At 35.4% G+C, this 20,334-nt stretch overlaps 1 protein-coding gene and 1 pseudogene across 2 annotated transcripts; both read right to left on the bottom strand.

The window, feature by feature from the left end:
• Window positions 1-522: 522 nt before the first annotated feature.
• On the bottom strand, window positions 523-8,378 carry LOC115962720 (protein KRI1 homolog). 2 transcript variants are annotated; one of them, XM_031081597.1, is made up of 3 exons: window positions 8,270-8,378; window positions 5,178-7,141; window positions 523-979 (listed from the first exon to the last, which is right to left on the bottom strand). In XM_031081597.1, the coding sequence occupies exon 2, from the start codon at window positions 7,136-7,138 to the stop codon at window positions 5,207-5,209; it is 1,932 nt and encodes a 643-aa protein (XP_030937457.1). In that variant the 5' UTR covers window positions 7,139-7,141; window positions 8,270-8,378; the 3' UTR covers window positions 523-979; window positions 5,178-5,206. The 2 variants fall into 2 exon arrangements, with proteins under 2 accessions (XP_030937457.1, XP_030937458.1); XM_031081598.1 differs by having other exon boundaries at window positions 5,178-7,138; window positions 8,270-8,373.
• Window positions 8,379-14,310: 5,932 nt separating this feature from the next.
• LOC115965020 lies at window positions 14,311-19,952 on the bottom strand (annotated as a pseudogene).
• Between the last annotated feature and the right edge of the window lie 382 nt (window positions 19,953-20,334).

Here is a 20,334-nt window from a genome sequence, read left to right as displayed (position 1 = left end):
TTTACCGTAATGTCACTTAAATATGTTTTTGGAGGTGCTACCATATCAAATTTTGGTAAGATCCACATTTTTCAAAATATTTACCATAATGCCATTGAAATATATTTTTAGAAGGTGTGATTGTTTTCAGAATACATGTTTTTAACATTGGGTAAAAAAAAAAAAAAAAAAAAAAAAAAAACCGTCATTCTGAAAATTGTATTCACAATTCAGTTACCAAATACACGATTTAAAAGTGAGACCCACCATTTTCAGGTTTTAAGGACTGAAATTTGTTTTTAAATTATATTACCAACAACCCCTCACCATTATTTGGGTTTTCAAAATTTCCAATAAGGCCCAATTTGTTAATTCTTTCTTTACGGAGACTGACTTGAGCAAACTAAAGCTAGTGTACCAAATAGGTTGAACTGGACCAGATATGTTTCTAAGTGACTAGTTTTAGCGGGGGCCTGGTGACACATTCATAATGATGATGCCACAAATTTTAGTTACTAATTTAACCAATGAAAACTGGAAAGGCAATGATAATGATGATTAAATTAAAAAAGAAATACTATCTGTTAAGATGTAAATAAATGATCGAAATGTCTCTTCCAATCCAAGATTAAATTAAAAAGTTCAGTTTTACAAAAAAAAAAAAAAAAAAAATACCAGCTTAAATACACCAGCATTTCTCTTTAGTTCTTCCAATCTGCTGTCCATTCCAAAATTTATCAGATAGCAGCAACTCACGTCTATCTATAAAGAAACTTGCAGCAGTTGTAAATAATGCGCCCTCACCCCCCATCCATCCCCTCTTTCTGGACCGTATCGTGCGCTGGGCGCATATGAAATTCCCCCCCTCTTTCTGCTCTTCTTCAAATCAAACAAAAACAAAACCCTTGTAGAATAATGAATGTCTTCATTCATACTCCCCTAGTCTTCTCGTTGTTTGTTCATGAAGTCCTCCATGTGGCTTATATTAAATCACTAACTTCTGCAAATTAAAGCCCAATCATCAACACATGTATACCAATCTTGGGCCTCATTTTCACAACATTCAAGCTAACAATACCATGCTTGATGTAACTAGAGTTCAAAATGGCATGAAAATAGACCTTTGTACGTGTGTGCGCGAGCATCCAGGCAGACATGTAATCCTATAATCAAGCTTGTTTACAATTTTTTTATTATATTTTTTATAATTTGATAATTACAACAATGGGGGAGAATGGATTTGAACCTTGGTTGTCCTCATAAAGGAGAGAAGGCATCACCATTGAGTCAAGGCTCTCATAGCATTTTTGTTTACACTTTATTCATTAGCTTTATTCATGAATTAGTTCACAAACTTTGTTTGCAAAAGCAAACAAGCTGAGCTTTGCCTTTGCTCAAGCTGGTTCATTTATTAAACAAACATTAATTTCAAGCTTGAGCTTGTTTATATAGTAAATAAACATATTCGAGCTTCTCATGACCTCAAGCCTAATTTGACTAGGAACCTTCTACATTTTTTTTGGAAGATGACTTATAACCTTAAACTAGCTCATATAAATAATAGTACGCTGTAAAGGTAACACATACCAAAAAAAATTGGTCTTTTATTGTTTTAGTTTTCTAGTAAATAGGGGTGAGTTGAACTAATAATGATAAGGCATTAAAGAAGAATCCTATATCAAGACATGTACTCAACTCTCAGCTAAGTAAGCTGGCATTACTTATAAATTACCTTCCTAGACTTTTTCACTGTAAACATGTTAAATCATTCACTAACGTTCTCTTTATTTTGTAGTTATAAATATATTACAGCAAACATTGAACCTTCCTAATTTCCTATCTTTTCATAAGCAATGAAAACTAGAGAGGGAGAGGAAGAGGATTGGCTGAACAATGAAATTATTTGGGCAAGCCTGTAAGAGACTGGAAAATGTTTCCAAAGCAGCACTGTTCTCTACAGATGAAATCTTTTGCTTGGAAATATGGCATAAGATCAACCACTGTGACTTGAGGGAGGAAGAGAGAGAGAGAGAGAGAGAATAGCAAGGGACAGGAGAATGGTCAACCTCATAAATTATTTGGACAGAGTAGAATAGTAGGTCAGGAGCATTTAGTTTCTTCATAGTATTTAACATACCACACCAACTCTTGACTATATTTCAGCATAATAAGTTTGAAGAGGCCAATAATACATTCAAATAGGGCAAAAAGTTTGCACTTGAGAAGAGGTGAAAAAAAAAAAAAAAAAAAAAAAAACCTACTCCCATAAATCCAACAACCAAAGAGAAACTTTCAGCTTTTCATTTTTAGACATTTCCAACTTTCCTTGTGTTGGATCGGCTTGTCTTCTCATATTAGAAAAAGGGCCTAGTTTGGGACTCGCATGAAAATCTTCTCCATATTATTAAAGTTGTACGCATCAGTTATCAAACAGTGTGCCTGAGTTTTGTATAAAAGACCATAATATAACCTAGGATTATAATAACAATGAGCTCTAACACAATTGGCACTTCCTCCCTATATAAGTACTAGGTGCACGATTAAGTTGTGGGTTCAAAACCCATCAAGTGTGTATAACTTACCAAATAAAACACTTGGATTATAATTACAAACACCATGAAATTTCACCCTTACAAAAAGCCAACTAACTCTCAAACCCAAAAGGGGGGAATATAAAGTGAGTGCAATTCCACTCTATGAGATGCCCTAAGGGTCCATTTGGTTGGGGGTAAAATGACAGAGGGGGAGGGAAAAGGGGAGAGGAAGGTGTTTGGTTGGGGGAGGAGAAGAGAAAATGGGGGTGGGAGAGTTTTCTCCACTGACCCACCATTTAAGAGGAAAAAGTTTTCTCCCCAATTTAGGGAGAAAACTAGAGACAAAAGTGGGAGGGAGTGGGTTTGATGTGAAATTACCCATCTACCCTCCTCCTTATTTATTAATGTTGCTGCTTTTTTTCTTTTCATTTTTTTGGAAATTTTACTGCTGCTACTACCTCTTTCTTCTTTTTTCCTTTTTTTCCTTTCTTCTTGTTTTGCCTTTTCCCAAGTATAGTGCACGCATTGGTTGGCTCTTTTTCTTTCTTTCCTTTTTTTTTTTCCTTTAATATTAAACACAAATTTTTTTTTTTATTATTAGTTTTTTTTTTTTGCTAGATGTTTTATTAGTTGTGTTTTTTTTTTTTTTGCTAAGATGTTTTATTAGTTGTGTTAGTTTGTAAGTTTGTAGTAATTGAAAAATTGTTTTTTACGAGTTAAGGGCATGAGAGTAAATTTATATAAATTACATTTTTTATCCCTCCACTTTTCTACTCAACTAAACAAAAAAAAAAATTCATTTCTCCACTTTTCCAATCCTTCAACCAAACACATGGAGGGAAAACTAAATTTTTTTCTATCCACTTACTTTTCCACTCCCTTCCCATTTTCTATCCTCCTACTTTTCCATCCTCTCAACCAACCATTTTCTATTCTCCTACTTTTCTATCCTCCCATCCAAATGGACCCTAAAGCTAACTGGAACCCATTACTATAAACACCAAAATTATCAACATATTAACTTTCCTCATCAATAATTTATCTTTACTTTAACCAAAAGCCTTGTAATTCAACTGTCAATCTAGCACTGTTCGAAGGTTTAAATCCCTCCTTCCCCAACAACTACATTATCAAAAAATAAAAATATAAAATAATTTATCTTTACTCTAAAAATTTATTACTAGCCTTGATCCTCGTAAAATTTTCTTTTACAATACACATGTATACACACAAGTTGATTATTATTAACATATAATTTTTTTTAAAACATATTTATGACCTCACGTTCAAACCTCAATTGAACCCATGACCTCTAAACCTGTCACCTTTGAGGCTCTTTGAATGACCAGTATTAAAACATTGGTTTTATCCATGTGTCTTTCCAGTCCCCATGGTACCAACATTTTATACATCTGAAATCGTTAAACAGAAATCTTTCACAAAACAAGGAAACAGTACCTTATTCCTTGAACCTCAGGTTGATTGTATAACCAAAAAAATGGCAATAACCATATCAAGATTATAAAAAAGACCACAACGCTCTAAGAACACATGAAAAATTAATAATTTGCATCAATTCAAGCAAAAAAAAAAAAGAACAAAAGTACGTCTATGCACTCAACCCTACCACATTCTTTTTCTTTTTAATTGGTAAGCAACACATACACACGGTGGTCTTTGAACCCACAACCTTACCCTCCACTAATTTTTATAGGTGAAGGACCTGCCATTTGACCTAGAGCTCATTGGCATAACATAGGGATTTTAGCAGCAGCCTACATGACTCACAAACATTTATCAAGTACTTCCTAAGGCGCTTTATTTTTCCAAAGAGAGGGATTTATAAATCATGTTAAATCCAACCAGGAGCATAGTTAGTCTGATCCAGATCTCATAACACCCAATCTAATAGCTTCTCTATACATTCAACCGATTCACACTTTTGTTTGCAGCAATCAAAGGGAGGAAAAAGGATAGAGAAACGGAATAAAAGAATAACCCACAAGTAAGGATAAAGCATTGTCTCAAATCAATTGAACTCTGTAAAGCCACTCAAATACATTCAGTATCCAAAGACTCCTACTTAAACTCAAATGATGCATAAGTTCATCATACAAACCCCAATAAATGTATACCCAGAACGGCAGACAATTAACAGAATGGTTTATTAATAAAAAAAACCAAAACACAACATAAATATAGTTATTTAATATACCAATGCCAAAAACAGATGATCTAAACCAAATGAGGCATCAGCTTGAACAGCTACTAGTCAAAAGATGTACTCAATGCAAAAAATCAAGGCTCAAGGTCACTTTTTTTAAAAACATTTTTTTATTTTTTATTTATTTTATATAAGAAGGTCACTATTTAATTTTAATAACATCAAATGGATCATAGAATCTGTGAATCTTAGAAATTAAGCTTACTGAAATTATACAGAGGAATTAACAAGTACTGAAAAGACATTTAAAAAAAAAAAAAAAAAACCAAAAAACAAAAGTTTCAACATATCATAGTATTAAGATTTTCTTTTCTGTGTTTATTTGATTTAATTGTTTCCAGTGACTATTAATGCTAATTAGTCACAAAAATACAAGCAACAAGAAATAATATATGCTTCATCTCAATGTTGAAAAACTAGATACTCCCAAAAAGAATTACCTGTCTACTGCCTGAATCACAGCTGAGGTTCAGTGCTTTGCTTTGCTTTTAGATTTAGAAGGTATCTTTCCATATGCGACAAGCCTTGAGTGAGATAGTTTAAGTTCAGCTTGGCGTTGCTTTCTTTTAGCTTTCTTGGATGAATTGCTCATATCACCATTTGACCCCACAGATTTTACTTTCCCAGTTTCCATGGTACCTTTCAATGAAGTTGATTTTTCTGCTTTATCCTTTGACCTCTTCTTCTCACCAACATTCTGGTCATGCACTTGCGCACCTCGGAGAAGTTCTTTAGTCCTCATTTTTAGTTGGTATCTCTTTTGCTCATTTAACTTCCACTCCTCCCTATAAGGAACAATCTTTTTCAAAGAAACATACTGATTTAACTCCTTCTCATTCATCAACAACAACTCTGCTGGACTCAATCCAAATCTATTGGGTTTTATTTTCGCATACTTGAACCTTGTCTTTAAGTCTCCAATTGTATCCTCATAATCCAACTTATAATACTCCTCCATCATTGCCTCTTTAGCTTTCTCCAAAAGAGCAATGCTTTTATGCATCCGCTTCCTCTTCCGCTTACCTTCCTCAACTTTCTCTTTTTCCTCCTCCTCCTCCTCCTCCTCTTCTTCTTGGACATTTTCATTAGCATTCTCTGCCTTACTCTTCAAAACCCTTTCCCTCACAGACCAAAACCCATCACCAGACCCACACACATCCAAACCTTTTGGAAGCCCAAGAAAATCATCCTCCTCCTCAAAATTTGGCTTTTCAATCTCACCCTCATCTTCATCCTCGTCCCCACCACTCCCAAACTCTGGGTCCATGTCGTCATTTGCATAATACTCCTCCCCAAATGCCTTCTCCATGATCCTATCATACTCCTCCGGATCAAACTCCTCCTCCAACTCCTTCCTACTCAATGCCACAACCTCATCCTCCCTAATCCCTGCCGTCCTCATTATCATCCTCACCTTCTCATCCATCTCTTCCTTCTTTAAATTCTTCAAATGCTTCAACTCTTCCTCCCTTTCAACCCTTGCTGCCTCCATCCTCTCCTTCTTACTCATCCTCTGGTCCTTTCTTGCATTCGCCTTCTTCCTGACTGACCCCTCTACCTTCCTCGAATGCCCCATCACCCTATCCCCAGCATTCTCTTGAAACCTATACTCATACTCCTCCTGTCTCTCTATCTCCCTCTCGTCCTCTGAAATGTGCCCCAACTCCTCCTCCCCGACCTCCCTACTCTTCCCTTCCTTGTCCATCCACATCCTATTCCGAAAAAACTCCTTCAAGAACTTGTTCCCCTCATCCTCCACTTCCTCATCACCTCCAAAATACTCATCCAATTTCCTCACAAACTCACCACTCTCCTCTTCTTCCTCATCCTGATCACCATTCTCCTTCATTCTCAATAACTGCTCTTCTCCAACTTCCTCTTTCTCTGCTGCATCTGCTGCTTTCAAAAAGTCTCTCCTTATCTCCTCTTGCTCCTCCTCATAACTCTTCTTTTTCTCCATCTCATCGTCCTCTTCTTCAAACTCCGGACCCTCCTCTATCAATTGCTTTGCCACCACATCTTTCAAATACATTGCCTTCTTTTTTTTATAATTATTATTCTTATCATCATCATCATCTTCTGATTCTTCAGATTCGAAGAACTTGATGTCTTCCTTCATGATCATAGGGTCTTGCTTCTTGACCTTGATCAGCGCATCAAAGAATTCTCTATCTCTCTTGCTGGAATTGATGAAATCGTCGTCGTCCGATTCGGAGACAGATGAGTCGGAGGAGGATTGGATGAGGCCTTTCTTCTCAAGCTCATGGAGGCGCTCAAGGGCCATACGCTTCTTGTTGTGCTCATACCTCTTGGCATACTGCTCGTCAACCTCAATATTCGATATCTTTGATACATCATCATTTTCAGAGTCACTGCCTTCAAACAGTTTTTTCAGACCCATCTTCTGGAAAGAGGAGATACATTCTTAGTGCTCTTTTTCTAAACAAATTCACCATCTTTTATTATTAGCATGCAAGGTTGAATAATAATAATAATAAGTTTAGAGACAAATCAGAGCTCTAAAATAAATATGAAGTAATATTGGTTCAGCTAAAGCTAAAATAAAACTTCCATAACACAAAAGGAAATACAACAACTCTATCACAGAGCCAATACTACAACAACAACAACATAAACAATAAATTTAATAAAATCATCTCAGTCAAAAAAAAGAAAAAGATTTTGAACCATAATACAAAAAATCAATTGGCATTTCCAACCTTTACCCTCATATGGAAGCTCAAACATTCACAACCTAAACCTACATCCACAAATCCCACAGAGAGAATCACAAGCTAATAGAAAGTCTGCTTCCTCTTTCTTCTAAAAAATAAATAAAGTAAATCATATTTTAAGCTAAAGTCTAATATATGACTAGGACGATTCATTAAATGTACACAAATTTGAGTTTAATTTTTTTTTGAGAGAGTTTCATAACCTATTACGTTCGCTCTTGATAATAGCTCCTTATCATCGTACCAAAACACTAACTAATTTTTGGTGTAGATGGGATTGAATCTAGATCTTTTATTTAACCATAAGAAGCTTTACCGGTTAACTCGGGAAGCCACAAATTTGAGTTCATAAAATTGTCGGATTGTCCGAAGGTAAAAGTGGAAAGCTAAACTAACTATGTCCAAAGGTAAAAAAAAAATCACAATATACTAAGAAACTATTTCTGGCACCTCTTGGTGTTTCTCACAGAGACATCCAAAGTTCAAATCCCTTCATCCCCATTGTTGCCTATCAAATTATCCAAAAAAAAAAGAGTCCTGAAGTATCTATCACCTTGAGTTATAGACTAGGTTGTAGATTGCCAAAACCATACAAAAGTGCAGGGAGCACTGATTTTCATTCTAAATCAAACTCTTAACATAATCAAAGTTAATTCGAAACCCAGTTAAGACTAATTTACCCACTAATTAATTAACACACAAGTACAATGTGGCAGTGGGTGTACGACATGGATTATGATTTAAACCAATACAAAGCTGATCGGCGAGAGGTGAGAGAGAGAGAGAGAGAGACTTACAGGTGGCTTGTCGCGGACTGGGCGGCGGCGGCAGCTTGGTGAGAGCTTCAGAGCCGAGATTCGACGAGAGGCGTCGGGCGAGAGAGAGTTAAAGGTGAGAGGAGAGAAAAGAAAGAATTTTTATAGTAGCAGAAAAACCTAGCAAAAACAACGACGTTTTGATTTTTTTTTTTTTTTCATTACTAAGTGAAATGACGACGTTTTGAAGTGTTTGTTTAAAAAAGAAAACTTTAAAACAGAATATCGGTCGGTTCGGGAAGCATTTCGGTTTCGGACTTTCGCCTTCAAACTGGGTTTCGCTTCTCTGCTCGCCGGCCTCGGCTCCGGCGGTCGGCGGCGGTCAGTACTTTCGGCTCAGGTGCTGTTTTGCTCACCCCTTGACAGTCACTGAATCAAAAACCTAAAGGCATCTAGTTGAAATTTGTTTCTTTTGTATCTAGTTGTGTTACCTCTTGTGTTAAGTTGAGGAAGATGGTTCTCGGTAGGGGTGTGCAGAAAACCCACCGACCCACCAAATCCGACCAAACTCAACCCGATCCACCGGGTTGGGTCAGTTTTTAAGGCTTGGTGGGTTGGGTTGGGTTACAAAAAAAATTTTTATGGCGGGTTGGGTTGGGTTTGGGTCATAAAATTACAAACCCGCCAAACCCAACCCGACCCACCCATATTTAATATATATTTAAAATATATTTTATATTTAATAATTTTTTTAAATCAATTGTAGGGCACTTTTATATAAATATATATATTATATTATATTTAATAATTTAAAAAAAAAAAAACAATTGTAGAGCAGCATTTCCTCAGTTCTTCCTACTAATACTAATTTAATATATATATATATATATATATAATATTATATAATTAATAAAATTTTTAAATAGCTAATTCTTCCTATCCTATATAAAAGCCAATTAGTTTACACAAATCCTAATAAATTACTATTATTGTTTAGTCATTAGTGTTGTTTGCCTTTAAAGAATTACATTGATACTAATCTTTAGGATTTTTTAATATATTAGTGTATATATATTTTTTTCTACTCAATTTAATAATAATAATCATAAAAATTTGTCAAACCCATGGGTTCAACCCGACCCAACCCGACCCATGTGGGTTGGGTTGGGTTGGGTTGAACTTATATGACGGGTTGGGTTGGGTTGAAATATTTTTGACCCACCATGGTGGGTTGGGTCAAAAAATCTCCTCAACCCGACCCAACCCGACCCATGCACACCCCTAGTTCTCGGTTTGTGAACTTTCAAGGAAGACATTATTTTTGTTTTTGTAATAAAATGTTTTTTTTTTTTGGTTAGCCTAGAAAGATGACGGCTGTTTCCATTGAGTTTTAAATTTGAAAAAAATTTATGGACACAACTTTCATTTTGCCAATACTCTTATATGACTAATTGTGAATGATAATAAAAAAAAAAAAAAAAAAAAAAAAAAGAAAAAAAAAAAGAGAAGAAGAAGAAGAAGAGAGAAGGGTAATGAATCTATATGCCTATATTTATATATTTAATAATAGGTAAAAGTGAGATAAACTTAAATTAAAATTTTAAATTAGAGTTTCAATTTTGCCCCTAAATTATTTATTCTTAAAAAGTTTTATTTTTTAATTTTAAAATCAAATGTGAGATGACATCATAAATATTCATTCAAATGAGTTATTAAATACAAAAACCAAAAAATCTAGAATAAATAAATTGTAAAAAAAAAAATGCTTTACAATAATTAAAAAAAAAATTTGACAATTTACATTTTTTACTTAATAATATTACTACAAAATTTTTTAAAGAGTTATCAAAATATAAAAATGATTATCAATAGTATTTAAATTATATATATAAAAATTATATTATGCATTTTATTGTATGTTTTTAAGTGTATTCATGTATATACATGGGTTACAAACTAATTTATATAAAAGTAATAAGCAATCACTTGTAGCCACCTCTAATGCAATTATTCACTAATAGAGATTTGGTGATAACGTCGTGAAGAGGTTTGGAGGGTCTATGGTTTGCTTCCTCTTATTCTGCATTTTATATTGCTTTGTTTATGCTTTAGTTGATATATGGTTATGCATGCAGTATAAAGTTTGTTGATCACTTAAACATGACTTAAATTGAATTGGTTTAGACTAAAAGTAGTGATTTAGCAGTAAAATTGGATATTGTGGTTTAAATATTTTCTAGGTTGTTGGTAGCAATTTCTCAGCCCAAAATCTTTTTACGATCAATCTTGCTATTTTGAACTTTTGCTATTTTGCAACATGATTAGCCTGTAAACTAATGGGACCTAATGCGTTGGTTTTTTTTTTTTTTTTTTTTGGCCGTTGTTATCGACTTTTCAACCTGTTTACTGTACATTTTTCATCCACTCATATACTGTTCACAACCAAATAAGCCGTAGAATGCACATTAGTGAGTTCCATTTACTCTTTACGAACCCACAAACTTCACTTTTCAGTAATTTTTTTATTAAAAATGGGTCCTATGATACTATTTACATATTTAAAAATTATTTTGCTACAACATTTTCAGTTTTCAGCTTTCAATTTTAACAAAATAAGTCCTATCCAAACATACCCATAAAGGAACAAGAAGACAAACACGCCAACAACCTGTTCATTAAAAAAAAAAAAAAAAAACCCATGACCACATATTTTTTTTGAGAAATAATTTCAACTTGATGCTGTTCGAACCTTTTCCAGTTTTCCCCCTAACATCCCAAAACATGGGAATGTTTATTAGCAAATGGTGTTCACCGAAATAAAATCCGTCAGCTGTCTCTCTCTCTCCCTCTCTCAAAAAAAAAGAAAAAAGAAAAAAAAAAAAAAGCTTACATGCACAATTAATACGAGAATTTGAGGTAGACAAGTGATTCAAATCCAATTAATAAAAAACTGAGGTAGACAAGTGATTTTCGTCGGCCATCATCCTGCTTAGCAACCGTATTACGAGAATTTGAAGAGGAATCCATCGTAGAGAACCAGAGAAGCAGGAGGCCAAGATTTCTGTGTGACTTCTTTCTTGTGGTACAAGGATAAAAATGTAATTGTATCAGTTCTTTCCTTTTGTTTTTTTTTTTTTTTAAAGAGATGTTTCTCCACTTGTCCCGTTTTTCAACACTGTATAGTAGAGTTCGTCTGGATAAGCATCAACTCTTAAACAGATGCAATCCACCCTGTCTTTCTCTCACAATTTTTATTTTTTATTTTTAGCTTAATCTATTTTTCTTAACCATTTCTAATCAATGGTTGAAATTAAAAATTACTTTTTACAATTACCAATCTCAACCGTATATAAAAATTGCATCAAGTGCAATGTTCTATGTATTTCACCTGATCAAAATGCCCGTCTTTTACACGCGTGAACTTTAGATAAAAGTTAGCTTCTCAGTGCTTTCCTAACCTCTTTCTCGATGAAAGACCCAAGACAGAAAGAATATCGCAATATTTAATACACACTTTTGATCTGTTCCACCGTAATGGAAGGGTAACTTGTTTAATTTGCTTTCAGTATCTAGACGGCAGCGAAATTTCCTGGAGCCATCATCTTTATCAAAAATCTAACCCTTGTCACAAAAGGTTCCACACTTATGTTAGGCGACCCATAATTTTGTTTTAGACACCGTAGCTGGCTCCATCGAAAGATCTACACCTAATTTTGCTTGAGGAAAGAGAAGATGTTTATAGTATGCCTCATCATCCTTTTCATCTTCTCCATCATGCCTAAAATTTTAAGGGTTTTTCCGCAAGTAAAGGTGGACGGAGGTCCGGTTCCAGGCATCTTCAGAGACCGACCGACGTACTATCATACGTTTCTAGTCTCCACCATGTTCGCTTTTTTGGGTGCTTACAGTGCCTTGGTGTTCCAATCCAAGCACAACCCAAGAATTGAAAGATTTTGCACGATCTATGCCATAGCTTCAATGTTTTCAGCACTAGCCATATTACTGTATGCTATAGCTCTCTGGTTTGTATCCTCCTCTCCTCTGTAATGAAGCAGTGGACGCAGAATCCATCCCCTTCCCCTGAGAATCAATCGTATATACCATTTCTATTTGTTTACAACGAATCAGTTGAATTTACCATTTCTATTTGTTTACAACGAAATCAGATAAATTACTCATTCTGTTGGAAGCACAGTGATGTGAAAGCAAATATATGAATTTTAGAATTGTGTAAGGAGGAAGTCTCTGGCACCCTCTCCACGATATATTTTGAGTTCTATCATCTGTGACTATATTTATTTGATGAAATTAAATTCTGCAAGGATCTGGTGTAAAACTCAAGTTATGGTTGACCCACGGTGTGAGTTTTGCTGTCAAAAACCAGAGTCCGTCGGCCATCTTTTGCGGGAGTGTCCTTTAGCAAGATATGTATTGGCGATTTGCTGAGGTAAAATTCAGAAATGTCCCAATGATGCTAGGGAATTCTTTGCTCTGTTCCGGATGCTTGTTGATCAGCTACCACGGCTGGAGTTGGACAGATGGGCGACAATATCCTGGGCGCTATGGAATGCTAGAAATAAATATTACTTTCAACAGGTTCAGCAACATCCTAAAGTAATCCTTGCAGGGGCCCTCGGTTTCCGGGCAGAGTATCAGAGGTTGCTGGTCGCGGTGAAAGATTCTTAGTCTATGATCTGTATTTGTGGTGTTGTTTTTCTGTTTCCTCTGGGTAGTTTGTTTTTTTCTGCATATGTCTTTCTTTCCCTGGTACTGGTTTTTAGCCCAAGTGGTGTACCTTTTATACTTTTTAATAAATAAAATGTCTATCTCTTATCTCAAAAAAAAAAAAAAAAAAAAAAAATACAGTACCACATTCAACCCTGCGATATCTTGAGAGGAGCTATGATGAACTTGCAAGACTACTAGCGACTCTGTCATTGACTTGGTCCAACTGAGAAACAACGCCAACGGAGAAACCATGAAGTCTGAGATTAGTACTTTAAGCCTAAAGTGTGTTTCTTTTGGGTCTGCACATGACCATGATGTCTTGTTTTGGTTGGGTGACATGCAGCTGCATGCATGGGCCCACGTATCTCCCTCAAGCGTGTCCTGATGGATGGTTTTTTGTAATACCTATACTAATAGCTTTTGAATATCCAATCAATCGAAAATTTATTGAGATGATTCTTTTTTTTTTTTTTGGATGGGTTATTGAGATGACTCTAATAGTTATATATAAATCCAACCAATTGAAAGTTTATTGAGATATTATTAAGTGTGGTAAGATATATTAAATGATATAAAACATGAGTTTTATACTTCATCCTTACCAAATTCGGATTCTTATTTGATACTAATCAAACTACAATTAGTTTGATGAATTAATCATATAACTTGATGACTTATGCTTAAAAAAAAAAAAAAAAAAATCAAAGTTTATATTATTCATGCACAACAATTATGATTTTAACAAAAACAAATTAATAGCGATTTTATCTTGTATGCAAAGTGACGCATACTTGAGTGCAATTGTAATCTAGTTTTCAATTTTGATTTTAGTTTTAAGTGAGTTGAGGATCATTTGGTTTGGAGTGCCACCGTGTGGATGATTAGGTATCAATTCTTTCTAGCGAATGCCGATAATTCCACACATTTACAATTTTTTTTTATCAAGCAATTTCAGTCATTAACAAAACTAAAATAATCATGCTAATTATTTGAAGCCTTGCGCACTTCCTCTTGAATTATTATATTAGTTTGATATAAATGTCATATATGCCATATCAAAATTTGGATGGGAGACAAGCATGATATACATAATCCAACAAGCACTATACAATTGAAAAGGTAGAAATTGAAACCAATAAACAGTATCTAGTTCTTGAATCTAACAACCCGCCTGGTTGCTACATTAATTCCAGAGGCCTCTCCACAATAAGGCTCAATATGTTTCTTGATTTCCTGCACCTGCCCTTTCTGGCAATTCACTTTTTTCTTGCGTTGTTCCTGCACATTTTGTGCGAGAGAATTTAGTTACTAAATAGGAGAATAAAGTGATTTGTTACATTCAAGCAAACTGTCAGTCATAATACCTTGTATTTCCTACGATTTTTGGTTTGCTTCTTGTGCTTCCAAGTCAGCCCTCTGTTCTTCTCCATCTGCAGCAAGTTTGACAGGAAATATATGATGAGAAGTTTGGAGACAGATGATAGTGCAGACCTAAAAAGCTGGTGGTAATGGGGGTGTGCTCACCTGGTAAGTGATATGGCGTTTTCCATCAATTGGTTCAGGAGAAGATGGGATTGCTGAGGTCCTGCAGAGGCAGAAATGTTTTCATAATGCAAGACTACCAGAACTTGGGAAAATCTAATCGTGTAGCAACAGCAATTAAAGATTTGACTGGCACTCATAAACCATAAAAATTGCAAGACAACAAAACAATAATGACTAATTATAATAATAATATTAATAAACAAACACAAACACAAACACAAACACAAACATACAGACAGAGAAGTCTATATCACATGAGAATAATCTTAATTTGTATAATACAGCACAAAGGGACTTGGACGAGTTATTGTTCTTATTCATAGATGTAATAGTAAATACAACACATAGATGGAGCCCAGCTACCTGACTAGAGTAGTTTAGGAGGTAGCAAAAAGCATGGCAGATAATAAACACACCCTGAAACATCTTCAGCTTTGGCAGCAAGTTTTGCAGCTTGCTCGTTGTTTAACTGGTTTGTAATATTCATATTCTGAATCTCCTGTATCGCCATCCCCCATGTCAGCATCCTCATCAACCTCAAAATTGTCAGCTTCATCCCAACATCAACCTCAGATTTGATTCCAGCTCCAGCCAACAATCGAAGCTCATGCCTTCTCCAATATCAACCCTTTTAGGTAAATCCTCATCACCAGAAACCACCTTCCAAAACGATTGCATACAAATGTTATTTAAATAGTGATACTTTTAAACTTCTCAAGAAAATCAACTAGTGATATGGTTTCCCTAAGTTGAGTATTTTTTTTCCTTAGCTAGTAGAATAATTCATCAGAAGGAGGAATCTCCTAATCACACAACACATTCAAAAGTTTCTCCAATATATTACAACCTAAAATTCAATAAATCCAGAATCACTGGGCCACTATACATAAATCAACTATTGAATCATCCACACAGAAAATCTAGAGAACTACTATGGTAGATAAATAGTAAAATACAATAAAGCTGCCGGGTTGCAATATGAAGGCTTATAAATGAACCGAGCCAAGCAATATATTGAAAATTCAGAATTGAAAAATTAATTTTATTTTGAACATAATTCAAGCTCGAACTCATTATCAAATTAGATTACATTTTCAAACTTGATTCAATTTCTTGTCGAACAAGTTTAAACTTGTTCATGGGCTACATGTAACTTACTTTTTATAGATGAAATTATATTATTTGAGTCAATTAGATAGATTGTTTTTTGTTTATGAACCTATAAAAGTTAGATTCACCAATACTGTATCGTTAAAAATTATATATAATTTTTGTTATAATATGTATTGTTTACAATATCAAGAAATTATAAACAATAATTTGATATCTTATGAACTTATTTACTTTTTTTTTTTTTGATAGGTAATAACAAATTTATTAATAATAGAAGTACAATGGATTTACATAGTAAACTCACTGCACTGAAAAAAAAAAAAAAATACAAACCAATCAAAAAGAAAAACTAACAGAATTAAGAAAATCAACCAAAGAATGACAATGCGTAAACCCTCAAATACGGGGCCACTCAAACAAAGTCCTAATCAACAAAGACTTCACACAATCTACAAGTCTCTCAGTTTCCTCAAAAGTTCGGGTATTGCGCTCCTTCCAAATTAACCACATAAGACACGCTAGAACCATATTCCACACATTTGAAGTGTGACTCCCCAACCAATTCCACCATGCAGAGAGAAGAGAAACAACGTTCTTCGGCATCGCCCACTAAACCACAAACAAACGAAGGACTTCACTCCACAAGGTATGAGCATACTTACAATGGATCAATAAGTGATCCACAGTTTCCTCTTCACATCAACAAAGATAGCACCAATTAACAAGAGGTAAATTCTTCTTAACAAGGTTGTCTATAGTAAGAATCCCACCCCTAGCAGCTGTCCATAAAAAGAAAGCCACCCTTTTAGGGATCTTAACACACCAAATGCTCTTCCAAGGAAAAGACATCAACGGGGCTGCTAGCAATGAGAAATAAAAAGAGCGCACATCAAAAACACCACTACGATTCAATTGCCATATCATGGTATCATCACCTCTTCTAGGTAGCTTAGATGAGATATGCACAAAAAAATCATAAAAGATCCCTGTTTCCCAATCTTGAAAAGCACGACGGAAACGTAAGTTCCAGCTTCTACCACCCCCATCCGGTGCATAGTCAACCATATCAGAAATCATAGCTGTCTTATCCATAGCAATAGCAAACATAGCCGAATATAAATCCTTCAAGGCAGTAGAGCTACTCCAAGGGTCATACCAAAATCTTATACGAAAACCCTCACCTGCTGTATACAACACATGACCAAAAAAGCTCTCAACCGCCTTCCTAATGTTCTTCCACATACCACATCCATGCGTTCCTCTAACAACTCTAGTACACCATCCCCCACTGGCCTCCCCATATTTGGAAGCTATAACTTGCCTCCATAAATGTGTGACCTCATTCCCAAATCACCATAGCCACTTCCCAAGCAAAGCTTGGTTAAACAACCCAATCTTCCGGATCCCCAAGTCACCTACCTCCACGGGCCACACAACTTTCTCCCAAGCAACAAGTGAGAATTTAAAAACATCATTAGATCTCCCCCAAAGGAAATTCCTCTGAATTCTCTCTAATCTTTCCGCCACATGTTGTGGAATAGTGAACAAAGATAAATAATATGTAGGAAGACTTGTTTACAAATTTACACGATCCAATCTCAAGTCTATATAAATATATTTTTATACATTTACACTTACCAACATATTATATTATGTATACTTAAGTCGAGCCTCATATTCATGAGGTTGTTCACAAACATGTTATCATGTTTGAGCTTAGCTTGTTTAATAGTCACAAATAGCTCAGTTCAGTAAGGCAGTAAGGCATAAATGACTGCTTGTTGAATCATTTGAGATATTAGGCAAAAAGTGTCATAATTTATTCAAGTAGAACATTTAAGGCAAAGCAGTGCTTTCCAAATTACAATGTACATTCCTGCTCCAAAATGGGGAAAGAATTTTTAAATGTTGTAATTTGTAAACAATAGCAAAACTTAAAAGTTTAGGCTCTGCTGAGAAAACTTAAAACTTAATATTTATTAGAGCACCTACAGCAGATGTGCTAAATGTGCCAAATGTCAAATTTTTGGCACATTTAGCACACCAAACACAAAAACGGAGCTTTATCAGATGTTCCAAATGGTAAAAATTATACCACATATGAACAGTACCGTTGCAAATTTGCAACGGTACGGACAGATGTTGTAAAATTTTTATTATTTTATATTACATTTTCTCTCTCTCCTCTCTCTCCATTTTCTTTCTTTTCTCCTCTCTCATTCTCCGGTTCCTTCTCTCTTCTTCATTTTTTTCTTTTCTCCTCTCTCACTCTCCGGTTCCCTCTCTCTTCGACCAGTCCGAAATGTTTACCGTCAGCGACGACGGCGCAGCTCCGATGACGATTGCGCCCTCCGCCAAGCTCGATCTCGCTCCAGCCACTCAATCTCACGCTCAGCCACGCTCCAGCTACGCTCGATCTCACCCATGCTCGATCTCACCAATCACACCCCGAGGCCGAAATAAAACTGAGATCCGACCCTGAATCGCTCGAACGGGACTTCGGAGAGCATGACGTTGTTGCCACGCGCGTTGTACTTGTCGAGCAAGTTCGGGTCGTCCGAGATTATCTCGATGAAGCTTTGGTAGTTCGGGAAAATCGAGAATGGCTGTTTGGTTCTTTTGTTCCGGTTGAGGAAGTTGTAGACATAGTCGAAGGAGTGGATTGGGATACAGTGTTGCGAGACGAGCGTGAAGTAAAGGTTCAGAGGGTCGTCGAGGAGGGCCTTGGCGATGAGCCTACGCGCGGCGGAGATGAGTAAGGGCGACGCGCGTGAGGTTTTCATGGCCTCGGGGATGAACTTGTTTTTGAAAACGCCTGTAGGGGGAGTTATTGTGGCGGAAGGGTCGGCGTGGATGTAGACGTTGAAGAGGTGCTTGTTTTTGTTTTGGTTGAAAAACTTTTCCCACAAGGGCGAGAAAGTGAGATCGGAGTTGGTGAGGAAAAGGAAAGCGATTTTGGGTTTTGGGTTGGTGGATGTTGTTGATCGGTGATTGGTATTTGTTTGTTGTTGGTGGCTGAGATAATATATTATTTTAATGAGTAATATATATTATTTTAATTTATAGAATTGATTAATAAAATATCTGATAAATGCGATGTTGTAAAATGATGTGGTAAAATAATAAAGTAGGTGTTTGGTGTGGCAAAATAGCATTTTTTTTACTATATCTGCTGTGGATGTTCTTAGGCAATTGTTGCAACATGCACCAAATTGATTATTTTTTCCCATCAAAGCATAAATCCTAAAGAAGCAAAAATGTATGATTAGACATGCACTGCACTCTACACCCAACCTCATGCAACAGTTGAAAGGACCCATGAAATGTCGATATCAATTTCTTTTATGGGAATACCCAAGATGGACGACCAACCAATTATGCTCGTGTTCAAAATATTATATTAAATTAGAATTTTAAATTAATAAACTACCCAGCTGGTGTATCAACAAGATCGACAGCATACATTATATGGCTTTCTTTCATATGCACTTATGCAGGCTACTTTTGATTGAATCTGAAATTAATGTCCATATAAACTCACATACAAAGAGGAGGTACAATTAAGTTTTATACCTTGGGCTTATTTGGTTTAGCAGAAACAATTTGGGAAAGTTTACTTGTGCTCAATGAACCTGCATGACCATTACTGAAACTAGTAGCCCCCACGTGTATAGCATCATCATCAAAATCATCATATATCACAAGTCGTCTGTCCCACTCAAGCTCCAATAAATTAGTGCTAAAAATTTCGGAAAGAAGCAAACGCTAGAGAGCTTAGGCAGAAAAAGTACCTATTAACTGGCTTCAGACGTTTCTGGGCTTTATCGGGCTTTGGAGCTCTGGAACTAAGAATACCCTTTTGTTTCAATCTTTACTCAAGAACAGCTCTTACTTATAACATTTTCAAGCTTTGCACACCAACTTGATCACTCTGCCATATTTTAATAGTTGCACATCAGCCAAATTGCAGCAACAAATATTTGTGTTAAAAGAAAAAGGTAAATGGGGAAATGGCCTACATAAGGCCAAGTAGCCATAAAAAGAAGCATGTAGCAGACTCAAAATAGTTAGGATTGCATCTTAGCTGTGTTGAATTGAGTTCAAAAATAAAAATAAAAATAAAAATGAACTTGATATCAGAAAAGAAACGTAAAAAGCATCAAAACTGAGAATCTGAAATTTTTTCAGGAACTCCTCAAGTTCAGATGGAAGATTCCCATCAAGTTGTTTTGTCTGTTTAGTGAAGCAAACATTAAGAAGCTGAAAGTTGTCAGGGAACTAAATCCACCTCTGAAATAACAGAGCAGTGTACCTCAATAACAGGAACTGCTGCAATCATCTTTGTGCACAAAATGAGAGGAAAAAATGGGTAGAACACAGGTACTAGTATGGTCATAGAGGTTAAACATCATCACATATAAACAATTTGAGAAAATGTAACAAATAGGCAAACAGTTCATTTTTTTCCCAGTTATTAACAGACTAGACCTGACCAATTTAAAATGATAAGCTTAGATCCTATCCAAAATCTTTTTGCTATTTACCAAAAAAATATAGTGCCATACCATACCAGAAATGAAAGTATTTAGTTTTAATTTTTAATAACCATCTATTTGCAGCTATGTTGGCAACTTGGCAATCTTTTTTAAAATTAAATGTAGTTTTCATAAAAATCAAAATAGATAGGCAAACTTGGAGCCAACTTGTAGGCCTCCATTCAA

Source organism: Quercus lobata, chromosome 10, assembly GCF_001633185.2.
Source record: "Quercus lobata isolate SW786 chromosome 10, ValleyOak3.0 Primary Assembly, whole genome shotgun sequence".
Lineage (NCBI taxonomy): Eukaryota > Viridiplantae > Streptophyta > Magnoliopsida > Fagales > Fagaceae > Quercus > Quercus lobata.
Note: the sequence above shows the minus strand (reverse complement) of the source record. Positions and strands in the feature narration are given on the sequence as shown.